The sequence below is a fragment of the Acipenser ruthenus genome, chromosome 14 (genome assembly GCF_902713425.1).
Source record: "Acipenser ruthenus chromosome 14, fAciRut3.2 maternal haplotype, whole genome shotgun sequence".
Lineage (NCBI taxonomy): Eukaryota > Metazoa > Chordata > Actinopteri > Acipenseriformes > Acipenseridae > Acipenser > Acipenser ruthenus.
In genome coordinates, this window is record NC_081202.1 from 24,025,799 (window position 1) to 24,043,992 (window position 18,194).

General features: G+C 36.7%; 2 protein-coding genes across 2 annotated transcripts; one reads left to right on the top strand and one right to left on the bottom strand.

The window, feature by feature from the left end:
- Positions 1-391: 391 nt before the first annotated feature.
- pwp1 (PWP1 homolog, endonuclein) lies at positions 392-16,953 on the bottom strand. Its single transcript, XM_034032437.3, has 15 exons — positions 16,524-16,953; positions 16,260-16,318; positions 15,438-15,616; positions 15,215-15,300; positions 14,884-14,980; positions 13,948-14,058; positions 13,677-13,807; positions 13,304-13,377; positions 12,705-12,801; positions 5,806-5,867; positions 5,573-5,684; positions 3,017-3,107; positions 2,469-2,590; positions 1,797-1,902; positions 392-1,378 (listed from the first exon to the last, which is right to left on the bottom strand). Exons 1-15 carry the CDS (start codon positions 16,587-16,589, stop codon positions 1,269-1,271), a joined length of 1,503 nt encoding a protein of 500 aa, XP_033888328.2. The 5' UTR covers positions 16,590-16,953; the 3' UTR covers positions 392-1,268.
- On the top strand, positions 6,246-10,662 carry c1qtnf13 (C1q and TNF related 13). The gene is made up of 2 exons (XM_058986179.1): positions 6,246-6,380; positions 8,720-10,662. Exon 2 carries the CDS (start codon positions 8,725-8,727, stop codon positions 9,826-9,828), a length of 1,104 nt encoding a protein of 367 aa, XP_058842162.1. The 5' UTR covers positions 6,246-6,380; positions 8,720-8,724; the 3' UTR covers positions 9,829-10,662.
- Positions 16,954-18,194: the final 1,241 nt, after the last annotated feature.

Here is an 18,194-nt window from a genome sequence, read left to right on the forward strand (position 1 = left end):
TTTATTGTATTTATGTATTTATTTAATTTTTTAAAATAAATTGTTGATTGTTTTGTACAGTGCCTTAAGACACCTTAGTGTGAAAGGCACTATAATAAATGAAAGTTGTTATTGTTATTATTATTATTATTATTATTATTATTATTATTATTATTATTATTATTATTATTAACACGTTATTAATCCTCTATTCATCATTTCTTTATATGCAAGGATGCAGACACTTTATTCAGGAGGCCATTTCATAAAACATGACAGATACTGCAGCAGCAATTATAATACAGAAGACAGAACATTGAACATGATTAATGGCTTTACAAAGAGAGTCACTATTATAGAGGTGGTTATGAAACAACACTGTCCATACAGATCACACTATGGAAGAAAACAGTTCAGGGTGACAGATTTTATTATTTATATTCTTTGTGGGAACATGTTTTACTAGTTTAACAGAGACAAAACTTACAGCATCTTCCATACCATATAAATATATGTATAACTCAGGAGCTTTTACCCGATAAAATCTGCCCTAATTAAAACAGTGAAAAAGAAAACAGCCAGGATGACGATTCTGTAGCATCTACTGCAAAATAGAGTTGATAGGGGGAAAGTTGTAATGTGTCTCTGGAATTAAACACTTTCTGCCAGTTCCATATTAGGCAGCCAAATATGAAAAAAAAAAAACACTGATTGGGATGGGGACATATTTTCCAGTATGTCACAGTTCTTTTCTATTAAGGAAGATAGAGGTGCAACACCATAATAATCGTTCGTAGATCACATTTCAATTCTTATTATTTAAAATGAACTAAGTTAAAAGATGAAGCAATGTTTCAGCTTTGTTCTTTGGTTTTGCACTTCTATTTTCATTAACTGTGATCAATGTTGGGGTGTTTGGGAAACTGATCCTGGAGGTAGCACCCAGTAATGGAAATAACTGCATTATAAAATAGTTGGTGTGCGATATTAGCTACATGGTCTGGACTTTACAGTTCTTTTCTATGAAATTCTTCAAAAACAATCTCTAATTACAGTATAACATTATTATTATAGTCTGTCTTTGGTTGCATTCTACTGTTTATTTTGTCAAAGTCAAATCAAATCCTGTAGCATGGACAGTACTAACTGGTGAACTGTAGCTGTTTTTATAGCAATGCTATATCCAGTGGCAGCTTTAATGTTTTAACCTTGGATCCATTTTGCTTTCTTTTTTTCTTTTTTTTTTTATATACACCATCTGTCTTCATAGTTCTGACTTGTATGGCAAGCTATGACTCCATTGCATTCTCAGTACTGCTGGTGGCTTGTGTGCTACTGCCTGTTGCCTCCGGTGGTGTGCCAACCACTAACCGTTCTCGACTTCCAAATGTTGCATTCACTGCAAAGAGAAGCAAAATAATGTTACCATTCCAGCAAAATATGGGCAAGACATATTCTATACTCATTATGTTTAGATCTCCCAACAAATTAGTTGTGTGCTTAACATTGCGTTCTATTTAAATTAACCATGTGATTCTCTAAATGTTGTGTACCCTACCATAGGCACATGCACACATTTTTCTTACATTTTTCCCCTCCTCCTGAAAATATGAATTAACTACAGCTGAGCACTAGATGTGAAGCACTGCTTAAATCCTAATGGTTGAATAAATGGTTTTATTTCCCAGCTCGCCATTAAGATGCTGCTGTTCATGTTATTGCAGCTGGTTTACACATGGCAGCCTTACCACAGAACATTAAAAGAGGTTTGTTTCCTGTATGAACAATGGCACGTACAGTCTTATTATATACCATACCTGCAGCTACATCACTAATATCCCAAACGCGTAATCCTTCCTTTTGCCCACCAAACGCATAGACAAAGGGTAGGTCTGGACAGCAAGAGGCACAGAACAGTACTCCCTGTGGATGAAATGAACAAAGCAATTTCAATAGAGAGTGTATGTGTCAAACTAATCTTCACTTTTAACTGAATTCAGATTGGATATATCATCCATCAATATTAAATCACTCAATAGGGCTGAATTTAGAAATTCTAAAAGAAACTTAAATTCTATGACAAAGGTTTCGACTGAAAGTCTTTTCCAATGCTTAAGATATACCCATCTGTTGATATGAGAGATACTAAAATCTAATAAATAAGTGTCCATTTATCATTGAGTGGAAGATCTTTTTTGTTCTTTGCTTGTTTTATTAAGTTCCAGAACCCCCTCTAACTTTAGGTTTAAGATGTTGCTTCCTGGAACCGAATTCCATCTTGTGATAGTAGGTCAGACTGCAGCTAAATTGAAAGTAATCCTTCCATAGCGTTATTTAAAAACAAAATGTGAGGCCAACACTTATGATGCTGATGCCAATAGGAGGCAATACATTAATTGTAAAGGAAGGACAATTACAATCTTTAAAATAACATTAAACAGTGCAGTATATTGAAATACAATGTGCATGCGAAGATCAGTGTGACTCACCATTTTCATATCTCTGGAGTGGATGAGACTAGGCTTGTTTCCAAGAATATCCCAGATTTTCACATGCTTATCTGAAGAGGATGTGACTAGGCACCCCTTTATCTGACTACTCAGGTCTAATCCTGTAAAAAGAACAACAAAAGCACAGTGCTGTTTAACAGTGCTAAACTGAACTGTACTTAAGATACACTAGTGCCTGATTTATAGAAGCAGTGTAAACCCATGCTGCATACCTAATTTTTGCTTAAGTTGGTAAGGTTTGATTGTTTATATGAATAATATATTGAACAGACAAGAAAACATGATCTTTATTACATTAATCCATTTTATATAGAAGAAACTGAGACAGCTTTATGACTCCGTGGAATGCACAATTAGTGAAAACTGTCTTGCCTCGTCTCATTGTCTGGCTATAAACGTTTTCAATGATTCATAGAATAATCTTCAGAACTATTTTCATTTTCAAAGGAAGAATTAACTGCTTTGTTTACCATGAGGGGTTTTATACAAGTAGTTTTAAATCTGCCAGAAATGACAAATAAGCATACCTGATACTTCACCGTCATGAGCTTTGAGTGTAAAGACCGGCTTATCTGACCGTGCATCTAAACAATACACAAAACCATCTTCTGTGCTGGCCTGAAAGATAATTTAACAACAGCAATGATTTAATTAAAATGGTTAAGTTTAAGTTAACGGGTTAACCATTACCATTAGCTTTGTTACCAGTTCTTGGTTTGGAGTTTTAAAAGCCAACGTTTTCTTCTTATCTCTGTGTGTCAAAAGCCTTTGTCTTCCATTAGAACCAATTGCAACATACAGTATAGGCTTCTCTATATAACAGTAACTTGCAAACAGCAGCAACAAGCCCTGTTTATGGGCCAAAGCTTTAAGACCTGAAGTGGTCATTGCAAGTAGGAGGTATGCCTGGGTTTGCCTATCCCATTATCTATATCTATATATGAATGGTCCTCTTTTGGTATTTAAATTTTCTTTTCTAAAGATGTTTAAATTTTATTTTACAACAGAGCTTGAGGGTTACAGCATATGCCTTGAAATGACAGAATGTGAATGGAAACCCATTCAGGTATTCTGTGTCTACATCCAGTTACCAGAGTTGTAATGACTCGACTCGGAAACAAGTCGTAATTATTCGTGACTCGACTCAAGCAAAGACTCGAAACTTATTTCATTTTCAACACACACAGTCATCTTGTCATTTTGCACATAAACAGGTTCTTGCCATGGTTGTTAAGACCATTGCTAAGGAAATAGAAAACACCTTTCAACCCTATAGCACCATTCTGTGATCATAACGTCACAAGCAGCAGGGAGCCCGGGAATCAAAATGTGTAGGCGGGAAGCAGAGACAGATTTCTGATCACTGATCACAGAAAATCCTGAGGAAAATAGTGACTTCTGAGTTTTGTCACAGACACAAAAAAAACAAAACAACAACATGGAGAGCACACTAAAAGTACCTGTGGTGGTTCACTTTTAATAACTGTACAGTCGACCGGGAGAGAAATAAGCAGGCTGCATCCTGCCAGCACTGTAAGCGACAATATGAATAAACTTCATTCAAAACATAGCACCAGTAACTGCCACTAATTTATACCGGTAGGTTTTTAGTTTTTTTTCAAATGGCTAAAATGAGAATCTGAATTAATTAAAAACAGCAGTATTTTTCCAAAATGTGAAGGTAGTCGATATTTGATATTTAAATAAATAAATAAATAAATAAATAAATAAATAAATAAATGCCAGGGCAAATTAAACAACATGCCAGAAAAAGCATTGATAAGGAGTTATTTTTCAGGTTTTGTTAGCACACAAATAAAGGTAATGAATGTATGGAAAACATTTCTAAAATTTTGCCTAGCAAAAGCTTGAAAAGTAAATCATTTGGGAAGTATATGGTGCTCACTATTCTCCTTTTATTTAATGTATGTATGTATGTAAGGTTGTATGTATTTTATCTGTTTATTTATGGACACCATATCTCTTAAGGGAGTAGGTGCTTTGTAGCTATTTTTTAAATTTCCCTTTAAATCCAATTCTGAATAAAACATTGTTTACAGCACATTTGTTAAGCTAATGCAAACTAATAAAAACAACAAACATTTGGAAGTTTACATAAACTAATATTATGTAGTCCAAGGTCAGTGCTAATCAGGGTCTGTGAAACTAGAGGTTTAGGTTTAAAGTCTTAGTTAAAGACTTTAACTAAGGCTTAAAATGTGTTTTTTTTCTTTCGTTTTTTTTTTCTTTCCGGTCACGTCTAATACTTTAACATACATATACATCAAATTTTAACTTAAAGTTTGATGTAAATGTATATTTAAGTAAGATGTAACCTGGGAGAAAGTTTAAAATATGTATTTGTTTTTGTACTTTTTTTCAGTGCAGTATTATGTTTAGTTCTGCCATTAGGACTCCAACAGACACCTTTTTATTATGTTTTGTGCTTTTGTAAACAGTATCTGTTACTTAAAAATGTCTAGTTGACATTTAATGGAAAAAGACACTCCATAGCTCAGCTTACACTAACAGGAGTGATATGTAGTACAGATTCTGTTACCTGTGAATTATATAGAACTGAATTATATACAATTTTGCCTCAGTTTCTTTATTTTTCTATTTGTCTCCTGTGTATTAAAACCTTGAATTAATACCTCAACATGAAATTAAATGCCACCAAATTTCCTTTCATTTGCATAGATTGCTAATCTCCTGTAAAACTAATCTGATTAAATCAAGATATCTTGAACTGTCAAAACTAATGACTCAAGCAGTTTAGTGACTCGACTTGAGCAGTTTAGTGACTCGACTCGAGCTTGGCATGTCAAAGACTTGACTCGAGTCTTTACTCCCCAATGACTCGACTCGAGTCCCAATTTTGGCGACTTGTTACAACTCTGCCAATAACAAGTGTCTGTTTAAAAGGTATATTGCCAGTTTGATTAATTGAAATCAGAGTAGAACAAACACACAGAAAGACACTTGGCTGGCATAGTCCAGTACCAGCATTGTAGTTGTACCTAAGCAAACACAATACTGTTTGAATAAAATGGAAAGAAAGTTCCAGTGCTTAACAAGCTTACCAAGAAATGCCATGGAGAGAAATGGTTCCAGATAACTCGCTCAACCTGACCACTAAACCTCCATATCCGGTGGTTGTCTTGTGGACTTCTACAATCGTAAAGAATCGCAGACCTGGAAAAAGGGTAAAAAATAAAAAAAATAAAAAATCGAGATCCTTCAGTGGCATGCTAACCACCCGCAAGAAAATGTTAGGTCTTCAGTATATTGCACTTGATGCTTAAATGTTGCTTACTTGTCAAAAGATCCAGAAATTAGTGACTGTGCTTCAAATGGATGAAATTTCAAAGCTTGAACCTGAAAAAAAAGTCAATATGTATGTTAACATGACAGAACTATGGATAAGTGTTGAGCAGACTGGGTAGATTCACATTACCAATCCTTCTTTGTATAAATAAAATTCATTAGGTGTCACATTCAGCTCTAACAATGAACTACCTGCTCTATTGGCAGGCTAACCTTTTTTTTTTTTTTTTTTTTTTAATGCCTCCTTATTGTAGCTGCATATACGATATACGATATATGCATATGATATACAGACGGATGCATGGGCCACTTTGAAGGGGTAAAAGGGCTTGGAGGGTATAATTTGGTAGCTCCTCCTCCGCTTCTGAAGTTTCTTATTGTTCAGCTCCCAGTCATATCAACACAGGCTAATGAAGCTCGACTCATCTATGGAGCAAAGGTTGTGATTATAGCATGCTGGGAGGCTGAGAGGGCTCTGCTTCCACCAGTCATCAAACTGACCTGAGAGCTCACTTGCCTGGGGGAAACCTGCAACATCTGCTCCACGTTACTTCATTACAGCAGGTAGGGATCTACTTAACTCTATTTTTTATATCCACATTTCTATCTGCAGTATTACAGTATGGCATGACACTTACAAAAAAATATAAATAAAGGACTGCATCAATCTGATGGTGCTAAGGCTGCCAAGTAAAATTGTAAGCAATATATTCATCATATACAAAGATATACTGAAAACCTAACCTTTTTAGTACTCCTGATACTGGCACATTGTTCTGATAATTAATTATAATGTACTATTTTCATAGCTTCCAACAATACCTACATATTTTAAGTATTTCTAGGTTATCTTGATTTTCCACCACTATCTAGGTTTCAGTTTTATTTGTTTGTAGTAACAATGCAGACATTCACATTTTTGCTTCTGTTGCGATTAAATCTCAGAGGCTGGCAGACTATGTGGAGTCTGCAGTGTGGAGTAGTGGTTAGGGCACTGGACTCTTGACCGGAGGGTTGTGGGTTCAATCCCCAGTGGGGGACACTGCTGTTGTACCCTTGAGCAAGGTACTTTACCTAGATTGCTCCAGTAAAAACCCAACTGTATAAATGGGCAATTGTATGTAAAAATAATGTGATAACTGTATAATGTGAAATAATGTAATAATGTATAATGTGATATCTTGTAACAATTGTAAGTCGCCCTGGATAAGGGCGTCTACTAAGAAATTAATAATAATAATAATAATAATAATAATAATAATAAAAAATCAGTATGAGAAATGGATTAACAAAGCAATGTAGCAGTCTCCAACAGTCATGTTCAGTTTAACACAGTTTATATTCCTCTGCAGATAAACCCTTGTGTCCTCTTCGTCAGAGCAGACCATTTTGTCAATAGTTTGTTCACGTTACTTAAAAGTACTTTTATCTGTAAGGGCATAAGCTTTCATAAATCTTTCCTGTAACACCAACATCAATAACTGATGATAACTCTGAAATACCAAGATATCTCCTGGGTCAAGTAAACAGACACAGGAAAGCCTGGAAATGATGGGAACCTTAAGAAAAATGTACGACACTCTGATCCAATAAGAAAACTTCTAATTTTGGTTTGGGTCAATAAAAGACATCCTAAAAAACCACTATGCAAGTTTACAGTAAAGGATTTGGAACCTGGTGAATGGATTCAAGTCTTTTACACAACACATTCTTCAAATTCTTAGGATCACACAGAACATACTGTACTGTCTAATGCACCCAGTAATAGCAATACATAAATAAACCAAAGACTATTACATTTTCTGTGTTTATTTTCTCCTGTTGATGGTGCCGTTTACCACACCTTGTTGCAAAAGAGGTACAACATACACCCCAATTCCCATCATTCCCATTTAGAGCAGTTATCGGGATTCCTCAACACCTCCAAACTCCAAAAGAGTGCTTTGGGCATTACCAAAAAAAAAAAAAAAACACAACACACAAAGAGAATAAACACTGAAAAACAGAAGTACTAAGTATAACGTTATTTTAAGTGACTCATGTAATCATTACGGTTATTATTATGGTGATATTAACCAGCATTTACAAGATGGTAACAGGCACTATTATGGTAACTACAAAGCAAAACACTTCTAGGGCAACATCTGCATTTACAAACAGCTCTTTTTCAGCAGTGGGAAAAATGCACTGGGGGTGCTATATTATTACCAGAGGAAATATAATCATCATGTAGCTGACCGTCTGCACCACTTAGCATCCTGTGAACGGTCCCAGTCACCCAATATGTAAGCCTTAGTCTACCAACTACGCTGATTGGAGGTCTGTGCTTAAAGACTATGCCTGAGATCCCCCCTTTCTGAAATGTGCTATTGTTCTAGCACACTGGAACAGATGAACCAGTGTGCAATCTATCACATTCTCCCAGTGCACAGTTAGAAGAGACAATACCAGCCGTATCAAAGCATCTGTTGCTTCCACTCAGCCGTACCTTTTGATGACTCGTATTGTTTTGACAGAGCTCAAATCAGACTTCCTGATATTCCTCTTGTACTGGTTTGTCATGCAGAAACATACTGGCGACTGTGCTTAGAATCCACAGACCCCAGAAAAGCCACCAGTAACAAAGGCAGTAACTAGCCAGGGTTAAAGTAAAGTAAATCCACTAAGATTACAAAATATATAAAATGGAGGGATGACAGTAATCATAAACTCTGTCAAATAAAAGCTTTAGCTTTCTACCAACCCCCCGCCCCCCCCCCCCCCCCAAAAATACTTCATACATAATCATGTACACATGTAAAAATCAATAGATATATGTTGTGATGCAATGATATTTAGGAAAAAATACTGAAGTGCAAAACAGAAGCTAAAAAAAAAAACTATTTATCTTTATCTTTTCACAGGTAAAATGGTTTTAAAAAGTGTAGTCCAAGTGGGGGTTTCTTTAACCTGCTTCCTACTTTATCAAGCCACATGCACACCTATCCGAACAGACCCAAACCTCCGTTTTCAATCTGCTTTCTCAGCTGCCAGGACAAGCAGCATGTTGGGAGGGCCCCAGAAATATGTCACCTTCGACAAGCTGTTGGTTAACATTGGGGATGACTTTAATCCGGACTCAGGAAGGTTCCGCTGCAGGGTCCCTGGGGCTTACTACTTCGCTTTTACAGTGGGAAAGTACCCCAAAAAGCTGCTCTCAGTCATGCTGGTCAAAAACGGGCAGGAGGTTCAGGCCATTGTGTATGATGAGCACCGCCACAAAAACCGCAAGGTGCAAAGCCAAAGCATCATGCTCAGATTGAAGGCCATGGACACAGTGGAGCTTCTTCTGCACAACAACCCCAGGTATGCCTTATACAGCAACATGGGGCCCTATACTACATTTACTGGCTACCTTATTTACCCAGACACCTCTGATCTTTACCTAAGCAACCATGTGATTTCCCAGACCTCGCAAGACCATTATCACTCAGGGTGTCACTGCCACCATCGTTCAGTTGTAGAATCCCCGAATACTCTACCATCAAACAGAGGGAAGGAGGAAGTCCCTCAATCTGCATTCTCTGTGGCCAGGACAAACTCGCTTCTTGGAGAGGACACCAGCAGAGAGCACAGTGCCGCAATCTCCTTCGACCTGGAGTACGTTAACATTGGAGGTCACTTCAACATGTCGTCTGGGATTTTCACCTGCCGTTTCCCTGGTGCCTACTACTTCTCCTTCAACGTAGGCAAGCACCCATTGCGGGCCGTTTCTGTGAAGCTTATGAAGAACTCCAGAGAGGTGCAGGCCATGATCTTTGATGAGGATGACTCCAAGCGCAGGGAGATGCAGAGCCAAAGTCTGATGCTCTCCCTCCAGCAGGGTGACATAGTTTGGCTCTACAGTCAGCAGCATGGACGCTTTGCCCTTTACAGCAACTATGGCAAGTATATCACCTTTACTGGATTCCTGGTCTATCCTGACAACAGTCTGTTTGATACTCACAAGCAACATGCTAGAACTCATTTTTAAGATGTGTTCTATTCTAAAACACATAGGCCACTTTCTGGAACTCTCTCATATTATAACCTTATTCTTATACTCTATGTAGCCTATATACTGGAACACTGTTTAATATGTATTGCAACCATTATGTTCCAGACAATTGCTGTAAACGTATACAATTCTGTGTTATATATTGCCCAAGTTGTCTGAACTCTAATAATAATGCTTTGTAAAGAGGTTTTTAAATAATCTTTGGCCTTAATGCCAATTGTGGAAAGTTGGCTGATTAGTGCATGCTACTGAATCCTTAGTCAACATGCTGGCGGACGGTGCTTCCTATGTACTTTATTCACATTAAACTATATTAAAAAAAAAACAACAATCGAGTTAAAAAAAAAGTACAGTCAAATAAATAGTTTAACCAGGAACCAAGCTTCAAATTTCAGAGAAATTTTCATTGTTACACCATTTCAACCAAAAGAAATGATCACATCATATAATTATTATTTGTTTATTTAACAGACGCCTTTATCCAAGGCGACTTACAGAGACTAAGGTGTGTGAACTATGCATCAGCTGCAGAGTCACTTACAAATGCGTCTCACCTGAAAGACGGAGCACAAGGAGGTTAAGTGACTTGCTCAGGATCACACAATGAGTCAGTGGCTGAGGTGGGATTTGAACCGGGGACCTCCTGGTTACAAGCCCTTTTCTTTAACCACTGGACCACACAGCCTTCCTGTATTCTTGAATATCATGTATTCTTGACAACTTTTTAAAACTAAAAATATATATATCTTCAGAAGTCTGTTTATTAAATTGTGTTTTAAATAAATAAATGAAAAAAAAAATTCAACTGTAAAGTACCACATAATAAATGATGTACTGGGTAAAAAACGAATGTTTTTTTATGTGGTGGTGTAACCGTGAATGACTATTTGGGTGGTCCTCATGATGTTGCTACCTGGTTCTAAACAAATATGCATATAATCTGGCATTTAAAAGAATGATTAATCAATAACATTTGCTAATTTCTGTTTTATATACAGACATGCTCCAAAAGAATACTCCAATGCGTTGCTATCACTTAATGATAAACAAATAATGAATAAAGTTAGAATCAGTTAATGCAAAAAGCAGGTTATTCCGAGTATAAATGCATGCACTACCTGTTCCTTTGTTTGGATGCTGCACTGCTTGAATGTTTGTAAAGCGTTTGCAAGATATTCTTCCTCTCTGCCAGCCCATTGCCATGGCGATAGTGCTCTTATGTTAGTCATGTGCGTGCTGTTCTGAATCTCCATTGGCTATAGGTATGAATTCTTGTGCTTTTCTGAAGTCAGCAGCCGGTACGACCCACGAGGTAGAGGTACCTTCAGTTTTTATAATTTTTATTTTGATCCACCAAACAATTCACAGGTCGCTAAGCTTTATAAAAATGTATTTTGCGTTATATTTAGCAGTAGTTCATATTTGAGAACAGTAGCAGAACAGGTGAAAGAATCAGAAGGCAATTAAACTGAAGAAGTGGGCAAATAATAACAGTGGGGGAGGGTGTAGCTAGTGTGTTTTATTTGTTTTGTATTTGTAAAGGTAGCCTAAAGGACATATTGGTTTTCAAAGTTAAATATACAGTGAGATCACGTTTCCAGAGTAAAGTTGTGTCTGTTGGATGCGGTGGTATTTGAATAATTCACTGTTGTGAGCTATGGTAAATTTGCACTATCAATTGCCTTATTGCAGGTATTTAACACCTGCTTAACATCAAGTTAGAAGTGTTCCGTCTGAACAAAGAAGCTATTGAACACGATGAGACAAACCATTTCAAGGAGACTCAGAATTGGATAAGTTGGTTGTGTTTTGCCAACCAGAAAGATCGTTCCTTGCTTTTGAAATGAAAAAAGAAAATCCTACTATATTTTTCCTCCAGGACTGTCTTTCCGCAAGTCTCACTAAAGGTGGATTTTCTGTAATGAAGTTAGTATAAAAAGTGGCTACTAGACATGTGCAGTTGTAGTTTCTTACCCCCTGCAACCAAGTTTTTTCAGTTTCTTCATTGCACCGTTGCATACATTTACTACTGTACACCATAAACCTATTTGATTTTAGCTTAACACTTGTTTTGACTTAACTGTCTTAAGTAGACCACCAGAGATGTTTACAGCCTGTAAAATAAAGTTGCCTGGAGTATTTTCCTGAATAAAGTAGCTACACATTGATACATTAAGTCAGAGAGACTCAGATTTCATTTTGGAGCTTCTCAAAGCCCTTGTTTTTGAGCCTCATGACACCAGCTCATTATCTACACCGGTCAAGCTTAGTATACACGCTTAGTATTGCTTACTATTCATATACATATACACATAACCCTATTACATTCCTTTAAGTAATTTGTTCAACAGAAGATTGCAGTGATATGGGTGTGTTTTACTGAATCCATGTGAATTTTTGTATCATACCTTACAAGTAGATTATTATTATTATTATTATTATTTATTTCTTAGCAGATGCCCTTATCCAGAGCGACTTACAATTGTTACAAGATATCACATTACACATTATTTCACATTATACAGATACTACATTATTTTATATACAATTACCCATTTATACAGTTGGGTTTTTACTGGAGCAATCTAGGTAAAGTACCTTGCTCAAGGATACAACAGCAGTGTCCCCCACTGGGGATTGAACCCACAAACCTCCAGTCAAGAGTCCAGAGCTCTAACCACTACTCCACACTGCTGCCCTACACAATCCACTGTGCTGGACACCTTCCATCTACTTTATAGTATAATCCCATAGAAAATCCTGAACTGCCCCTTAGCCTTCTGAGCATTTACCAGGCAAATCAATGGTATGTTTTTTTCATAGCCCTTGTTTAAGATACAGTTCCACCTTACCTTGTCTGTGTGTAATGTGAGAGTTGAGGCTGGCTTGCCCTGTGCCATGTCCCACAGAATTACTGTGTTGTCAGCAGATGCACTGGCCAAAACATTCCTAAGGAAGAACAAAAAAAGAAAAAGCCTGAATAGGTTCTCAAATACTTTGCAGTGCCATAAAAACACTGACTGCAGGGCATCTATGTCCAGTAGACACCAATATGTGAAATGTATCACCCATCTCACACACACTGACATGCAATACTGTATCCCTCTCAATATCATACAGTCATTCTTCAATTTATAAAACTGAGGTGTAGGCCGACAGCATTGTTGACATCTGGGATGCAAGCCATTTATTATTATTATTATTATTATTATTATTATTATTTATTTCTTAGCAGACGCCCTTATCCAGGGCGACTTACAATATACCACATTATTTTGACATACAATTACATTATTAATTTTTTTAATTTTTTTTTTAATTTTTTTAATTTTTATTATTAGAATAAAAATTATTCTTTAGAATCTCACAGAAAACAAACCTCAAAACAGATATTCAATTAAAATACAGTATATAAAAACAAGATACTACAGCAGTCTACCCTCATTCTTACCTAACCAGTTTGTTCCATGACAGATCCAGCACAGCATCTGAATGTCCTTCGACTGCACTCTCTGCAGCAGCACCCTGAAATAGAAAACACAGTATTTACAACCCGTTTCAGAGTTAGTATGGAGCTGTCAATGCCCCCAGTAACTAACATCCATCAGGTTCACTAATTTAGAGAGAGACAGGGCTGAAGAATTTGTCTATCAAAGCCTACAACCTGTATACTTCCTGCTGTTTTCCACCCTGGCAACAATCCTAAAAGACGACCCAGAATTCACACTTTCACCATGGGCACTGGTCCAGGTTTCTAATGATTTTGCAGAAGATTTCACCACAACTTTGTACCAATAATTTCTCAAGCTACTGGAGTATCCCACCTTCTTGCTCTTCTTTTTCTTCTTTGTTATTTTTTTACTGCCAAGAGAGAAGACCGGCTCAAGACAATCCACCACATCCAAGTCCCACACGTCTATCACTGGGGTCATGTTACCAACAGCAGCATAATTTCCTGAATGAGTTGGAGGAAAGAAACACATTGTAGGAAATAATCCAAAACTACAAGGGAATACATTATTGTAATTTAATGCTCCTCACCATTGCCAATAAGAGCATGGGCCACTGCAACATCTTTTTTGCAGATTCAATTACCTGTTCCTTCTTGGGGGTTAGGGTCAAAGTTCAGCCACTCTACACACAAGGGGTATGCAGGCAAGAGAATGTCATGATGCACATAAAAGGAGTCCTCTTCATTATTGTACACTATAGAGAAAAACAACAAGAAACTTGGTTTACTCCATTAAAAGCATGTTGATTCTCATGGCACACAGTTACACAAAGGTGCACTTATTAGGATTAAATTATAACCCTGGCATACTGTAAACTTTACTATACATACAGACAATACCACCCATAATCAAATTGAAGGGACACTGTATCTCGATTAAAATATATAATTACTTTCTTCCTAATATTTATAAATACAAAAAACTGTTTTGCTATTAATGTTTGAGTTTAAAGAAGCGTGTCTATGACTTACTGTACACCCCCCATTTCGGCTGCAAATACAAGAGCTATCAATATATTGAAATAGCCACACAAAAACACACATTTAACATATAAAAAGCAGGGATGGAAATAACACTCCTATTGCATAGCAGTTTAATCCATTATTGGTTTTATTATGAGTTTAGAAGACACACCTGAGCATGTTATCTATACACAGAGGCTAATGTAGTAAAACCTGGAATGGATGAAACTGCTCTGCAATAGGAGTCTTATTGCCATCTCAGAGAGATTCCTCCAGATTCTCATACACTTGTGGCAAAAAGAATAAACCAGTTAGAAAGGGGAGGAGTAAATATGAATGACATTTGAAGATTTTCCATCACAACTGGACAAGCGGTTTTCTAGACTTAAATGACAGGCACAATCAATAAAGAATGTCTATAGCATGTTTAATCACAATTGAATATGTGTCTCTTCATTATTTGGATGTACATTTGCTACAACACTCTTAGGTAAAAGGAAAGTTACATTTCAAGAGTTCACTTTTACACGAACACAAGAACAGCAGGGCAAACTAACCATGTATCTCCAAATTACAGCAATCCTTCTCAGCTCTGCCTGTAACAACCAGGTTGTCATTTGATTTAATCTGAAAATCCTCCCGCTCATACTGATCCTTTAAAAAGATAAAAGCAGCGGTTCAAAAATCCACAAGATATAAAACCCACAGTTACTGGTCACATGGTCTGCATACACTTAGCAATTCAGCGTCTCATCTAAAAAGGCTCTCAGCAGCATTTACAGCATCCAAAAAATAAACAATTTCTAAAGTTCCTGCACAACACAATTAACAGTTACTTTAAGGAATTCAAGGTGGAATTTATTTATGTTAAACATCACCCATACTTACAGTATCCTTAATGGTAACATAAGGGTCCTCTTCATTATTTCCATAGACTGTGAGGCCTGCCAGGCTGTCTCCTAGATTTGTTGTGTCTAATAAAAAAGAAAAGGATGAAAATTGCACCTTTAGATTATCTGGGACTGTTTATTTCACTGCAGGAATATTAGGATATAAAAGGCAGCATTTCTATAAGAAATACATTTTTCTTTTTAAAAAGAATCAAACTAACCTGTGTCTTCCTCATCATATTTATCAAGCCCATATTCTGCTAGTTCGTCTTTATCCAGTTTCTCATGATCAGTCTCATCTTGTTCCTGTGGAGCCCCTGTCTCATCACTCAGTTCTTGTGCACTGGCGACCCCGTCATCGTCATCATCATCTAACACTTCACCATCTTCAGTTTCATCTCTGAAAACAAGAAACACATTGACATTTTCAATGATTCCCTACATATCTCCTGTCTTGCAAAGAAAAATGCAATACATGGTTATAATGGTCTATACTGCCTTACTGGTAATATAATGTGCTAAAATGACCTTATCCTACATTTATAATGTCGTCATAAAATGTTTAATATATCAAAAACACAATCCCCTTTAAAATGTATGTTTTGTTATCAGAGCTAGGACAGCAATTGTTAATCTGCTGCAAGTAGATAGAGTATGGTATGTCACATGGCATAGTGGCAAACAAGTTTCAAGAGGTGCGGTTTGAACGTTTGTGTCTCTAAACTAGTCCAAACTGCCTTTGAGGAACAAACAGATTGGATTGTAATCAGGTTTGAGTGCACATGCTGCTAACCTACCGGAGAGTGTAGCAAGCAAAACATCAACTAGGAATCACAGTATACTTTTAACTGAACAAGACACTACACTGTGGTGTTAATGTGTGGCCATCAAAAATAATATTCAAAAACTAAACTCCTTAGTCATAACAGAAAAGGTACTGTATAAAACGAGCTGTTCTCGACTGAGAACAGCGTAGGGAAATTAAATAAGGCATGTCAGGAAATTCAGAAAAGGTTTTATGTAGTTTTAAAAGCTTATCTTACTCCATGTGTTCTTTCGCTTCACTGATGAGACGCTGTAGTTCATCTTTACTTAGTTCAACCTGTTAAAAAAAGAGAGTTTATCCAATTGGCTTTATATTACAGAATATACACTGATAAGTAAAACATTTTAACGCAGACTGCAGTATATTATTTATGATGTGTCGGGCATGGCGTATATAGTGTATATATATATATACTACACAATTTAACACAACAATATTAGCTGGGCGTGTGTATTATAATAGTTACAGCAATAAAACGTACCTTGTCAGGTGTTTCTTTAGCAACTCCTTGCTTTACCCATCCAACACAAGTGATCTGGCAGCTCATTGTAGATCACTGTTTTATTTTACGTGGATTATAAAATACCTCAGAATTTGCTGGGTGTTTTATATTTGTCTGTGCTTTCCTTTGAAATTTAGATGACAATAACTTCGTTATGTTTTCTTTATATATGAATCCACTCTTAAAAACCCCTCACACAGTCTTGGCAGACTTTCACATGCGTAAACTGGACATGTGCAAGGGCTATGCCAGCTGTTTTGTGCAGGCGCGCCACTATGACGAATGTAGCTGTTCTACGTACTGCCTGTTTCCAGCCAGATATACTTTTTGCGTATTATATTGTTCTATGATTGTGGTGTTCTAAAATTCTGCGCCGCCCCTCAAAACAGGCTTCCCGGTAGCACCGAATATCGGAATAGACTATTCTGAAAAACAGCGGTTCCCCTTAAATGGGCAACCCTGTGTTTTGACTGAAATGTACAGGTTTTAACCCATTAAATCCCAGGTAGCTCCTTTGGAGAGGCAGAAATGGGCTACACTGTATATATATACACACACAAAACATATATAACAAACAATAGCTAGTGTCACAACACTAAAAAATGTAATCACGCATGCGTAGTTTCAGTAGCTCAGACATCTAGGTAGCACAGATTTTCAGAACAGATGAAGTTTGTGTTGGGTGACTTTAATTACAGATTCGACCAAAATTTAGTGAAAATGGGTGAAAATGGGCAGGGGTACATTTAGTACATAACAGTAACATTTTGCTTTTATTGAAGGACGTATTTTGCAGGCACACTTTGCAGTATGAGGCTTCAAATTGAGTGGGACATGCTTTCAAACTACTGTAGAAATAGTATATTTTTATTGCCATGTGCAGTAATATGAATAAAAACAAAAAACATTACTTTTCGTTTCAGTTTGAAAAGGCCACACATTTTTCATACATTGATGTGAATGAATTTAATAGGAAATACATTACATCTAAATAAGTTACAACCTGGACAGTTTTCTGTAGCCTCAATTAGATACATTTTGGGGTCTTGAAAGGGGTTTATAAATGAGGGTGTGTATGGGGGAGATATGCTATAGACACGCTTCTTCGTAAAAATCTTGCAAATATTTAAAAGATTGCAACAAGTGTGAAAAATGAACCACTCAATGTGCTTTATCAGCTTCCATTGCTGTTGCCTCCGGTTTGTGCAAACAGGGTTCCCTGCCCAGTGATTGTGTTCAGGCTGTGCACTAGACTGGGCTGAGTTCAACTTAAGGGCTCATTGGTTTTCTTAGAATTGTTCTTATAACACTTGCTTCATTGATACAGTCTGTTTTTTCTTTCAGGGTGTTCAGGGTATTCAGTGGATAATAAGTAAGTGTTATTTCCTACTTGCTTATGCCTCAAAAGTATAGAAAATGGCTATTATTCCCCACAAACTTTGCTTTGTGACCAGGACAGTGATATTTTGAAATTTACCTATTTTCCAGAACATTCCAGATAGATTCAGTGCTGAGTAAACTTGGAGTAACTTCTAGAACTTTCCAGTAATATAAATAGTAGTATAAATACAGGGGCCTTAAGCCCACCAGTTCAGTTTAGTTCCAGCTGCCTAAGTGGATACATATCTGCATTTTTCTGAGATGGCATCA

Coding starts and splice junctions, on each gene's coding strand:
- c1qtnf13 (XM_058986179.1), top strand. CDS start 8,725: ATGGTTTTAAAAAGTGTAGTCCAAGTGGGGGTTTCTTTAACCTGCTTC.
- pwp1 (XM_034032437.3), bottom strand. CDS start 16,589: ATGAGCTGCCAGATCACTTGTGTTGGATGGGTAAAGCAAGGAGTTGCT. Junction 14,981..15,214: donor ATGTTACCATTAAGGATACT/GTAAGTATGGGT, acceptor ATCTTTTTAAAG/GATCAGTATGAGCGGGAGGA. Junction 1,903..2,468: donor ACTCCAGAGATATGAAAATG/GTGAGTCACACT, acceptor TTTCATCCACAG/GGAGTACTGTTCTGTGCCTC.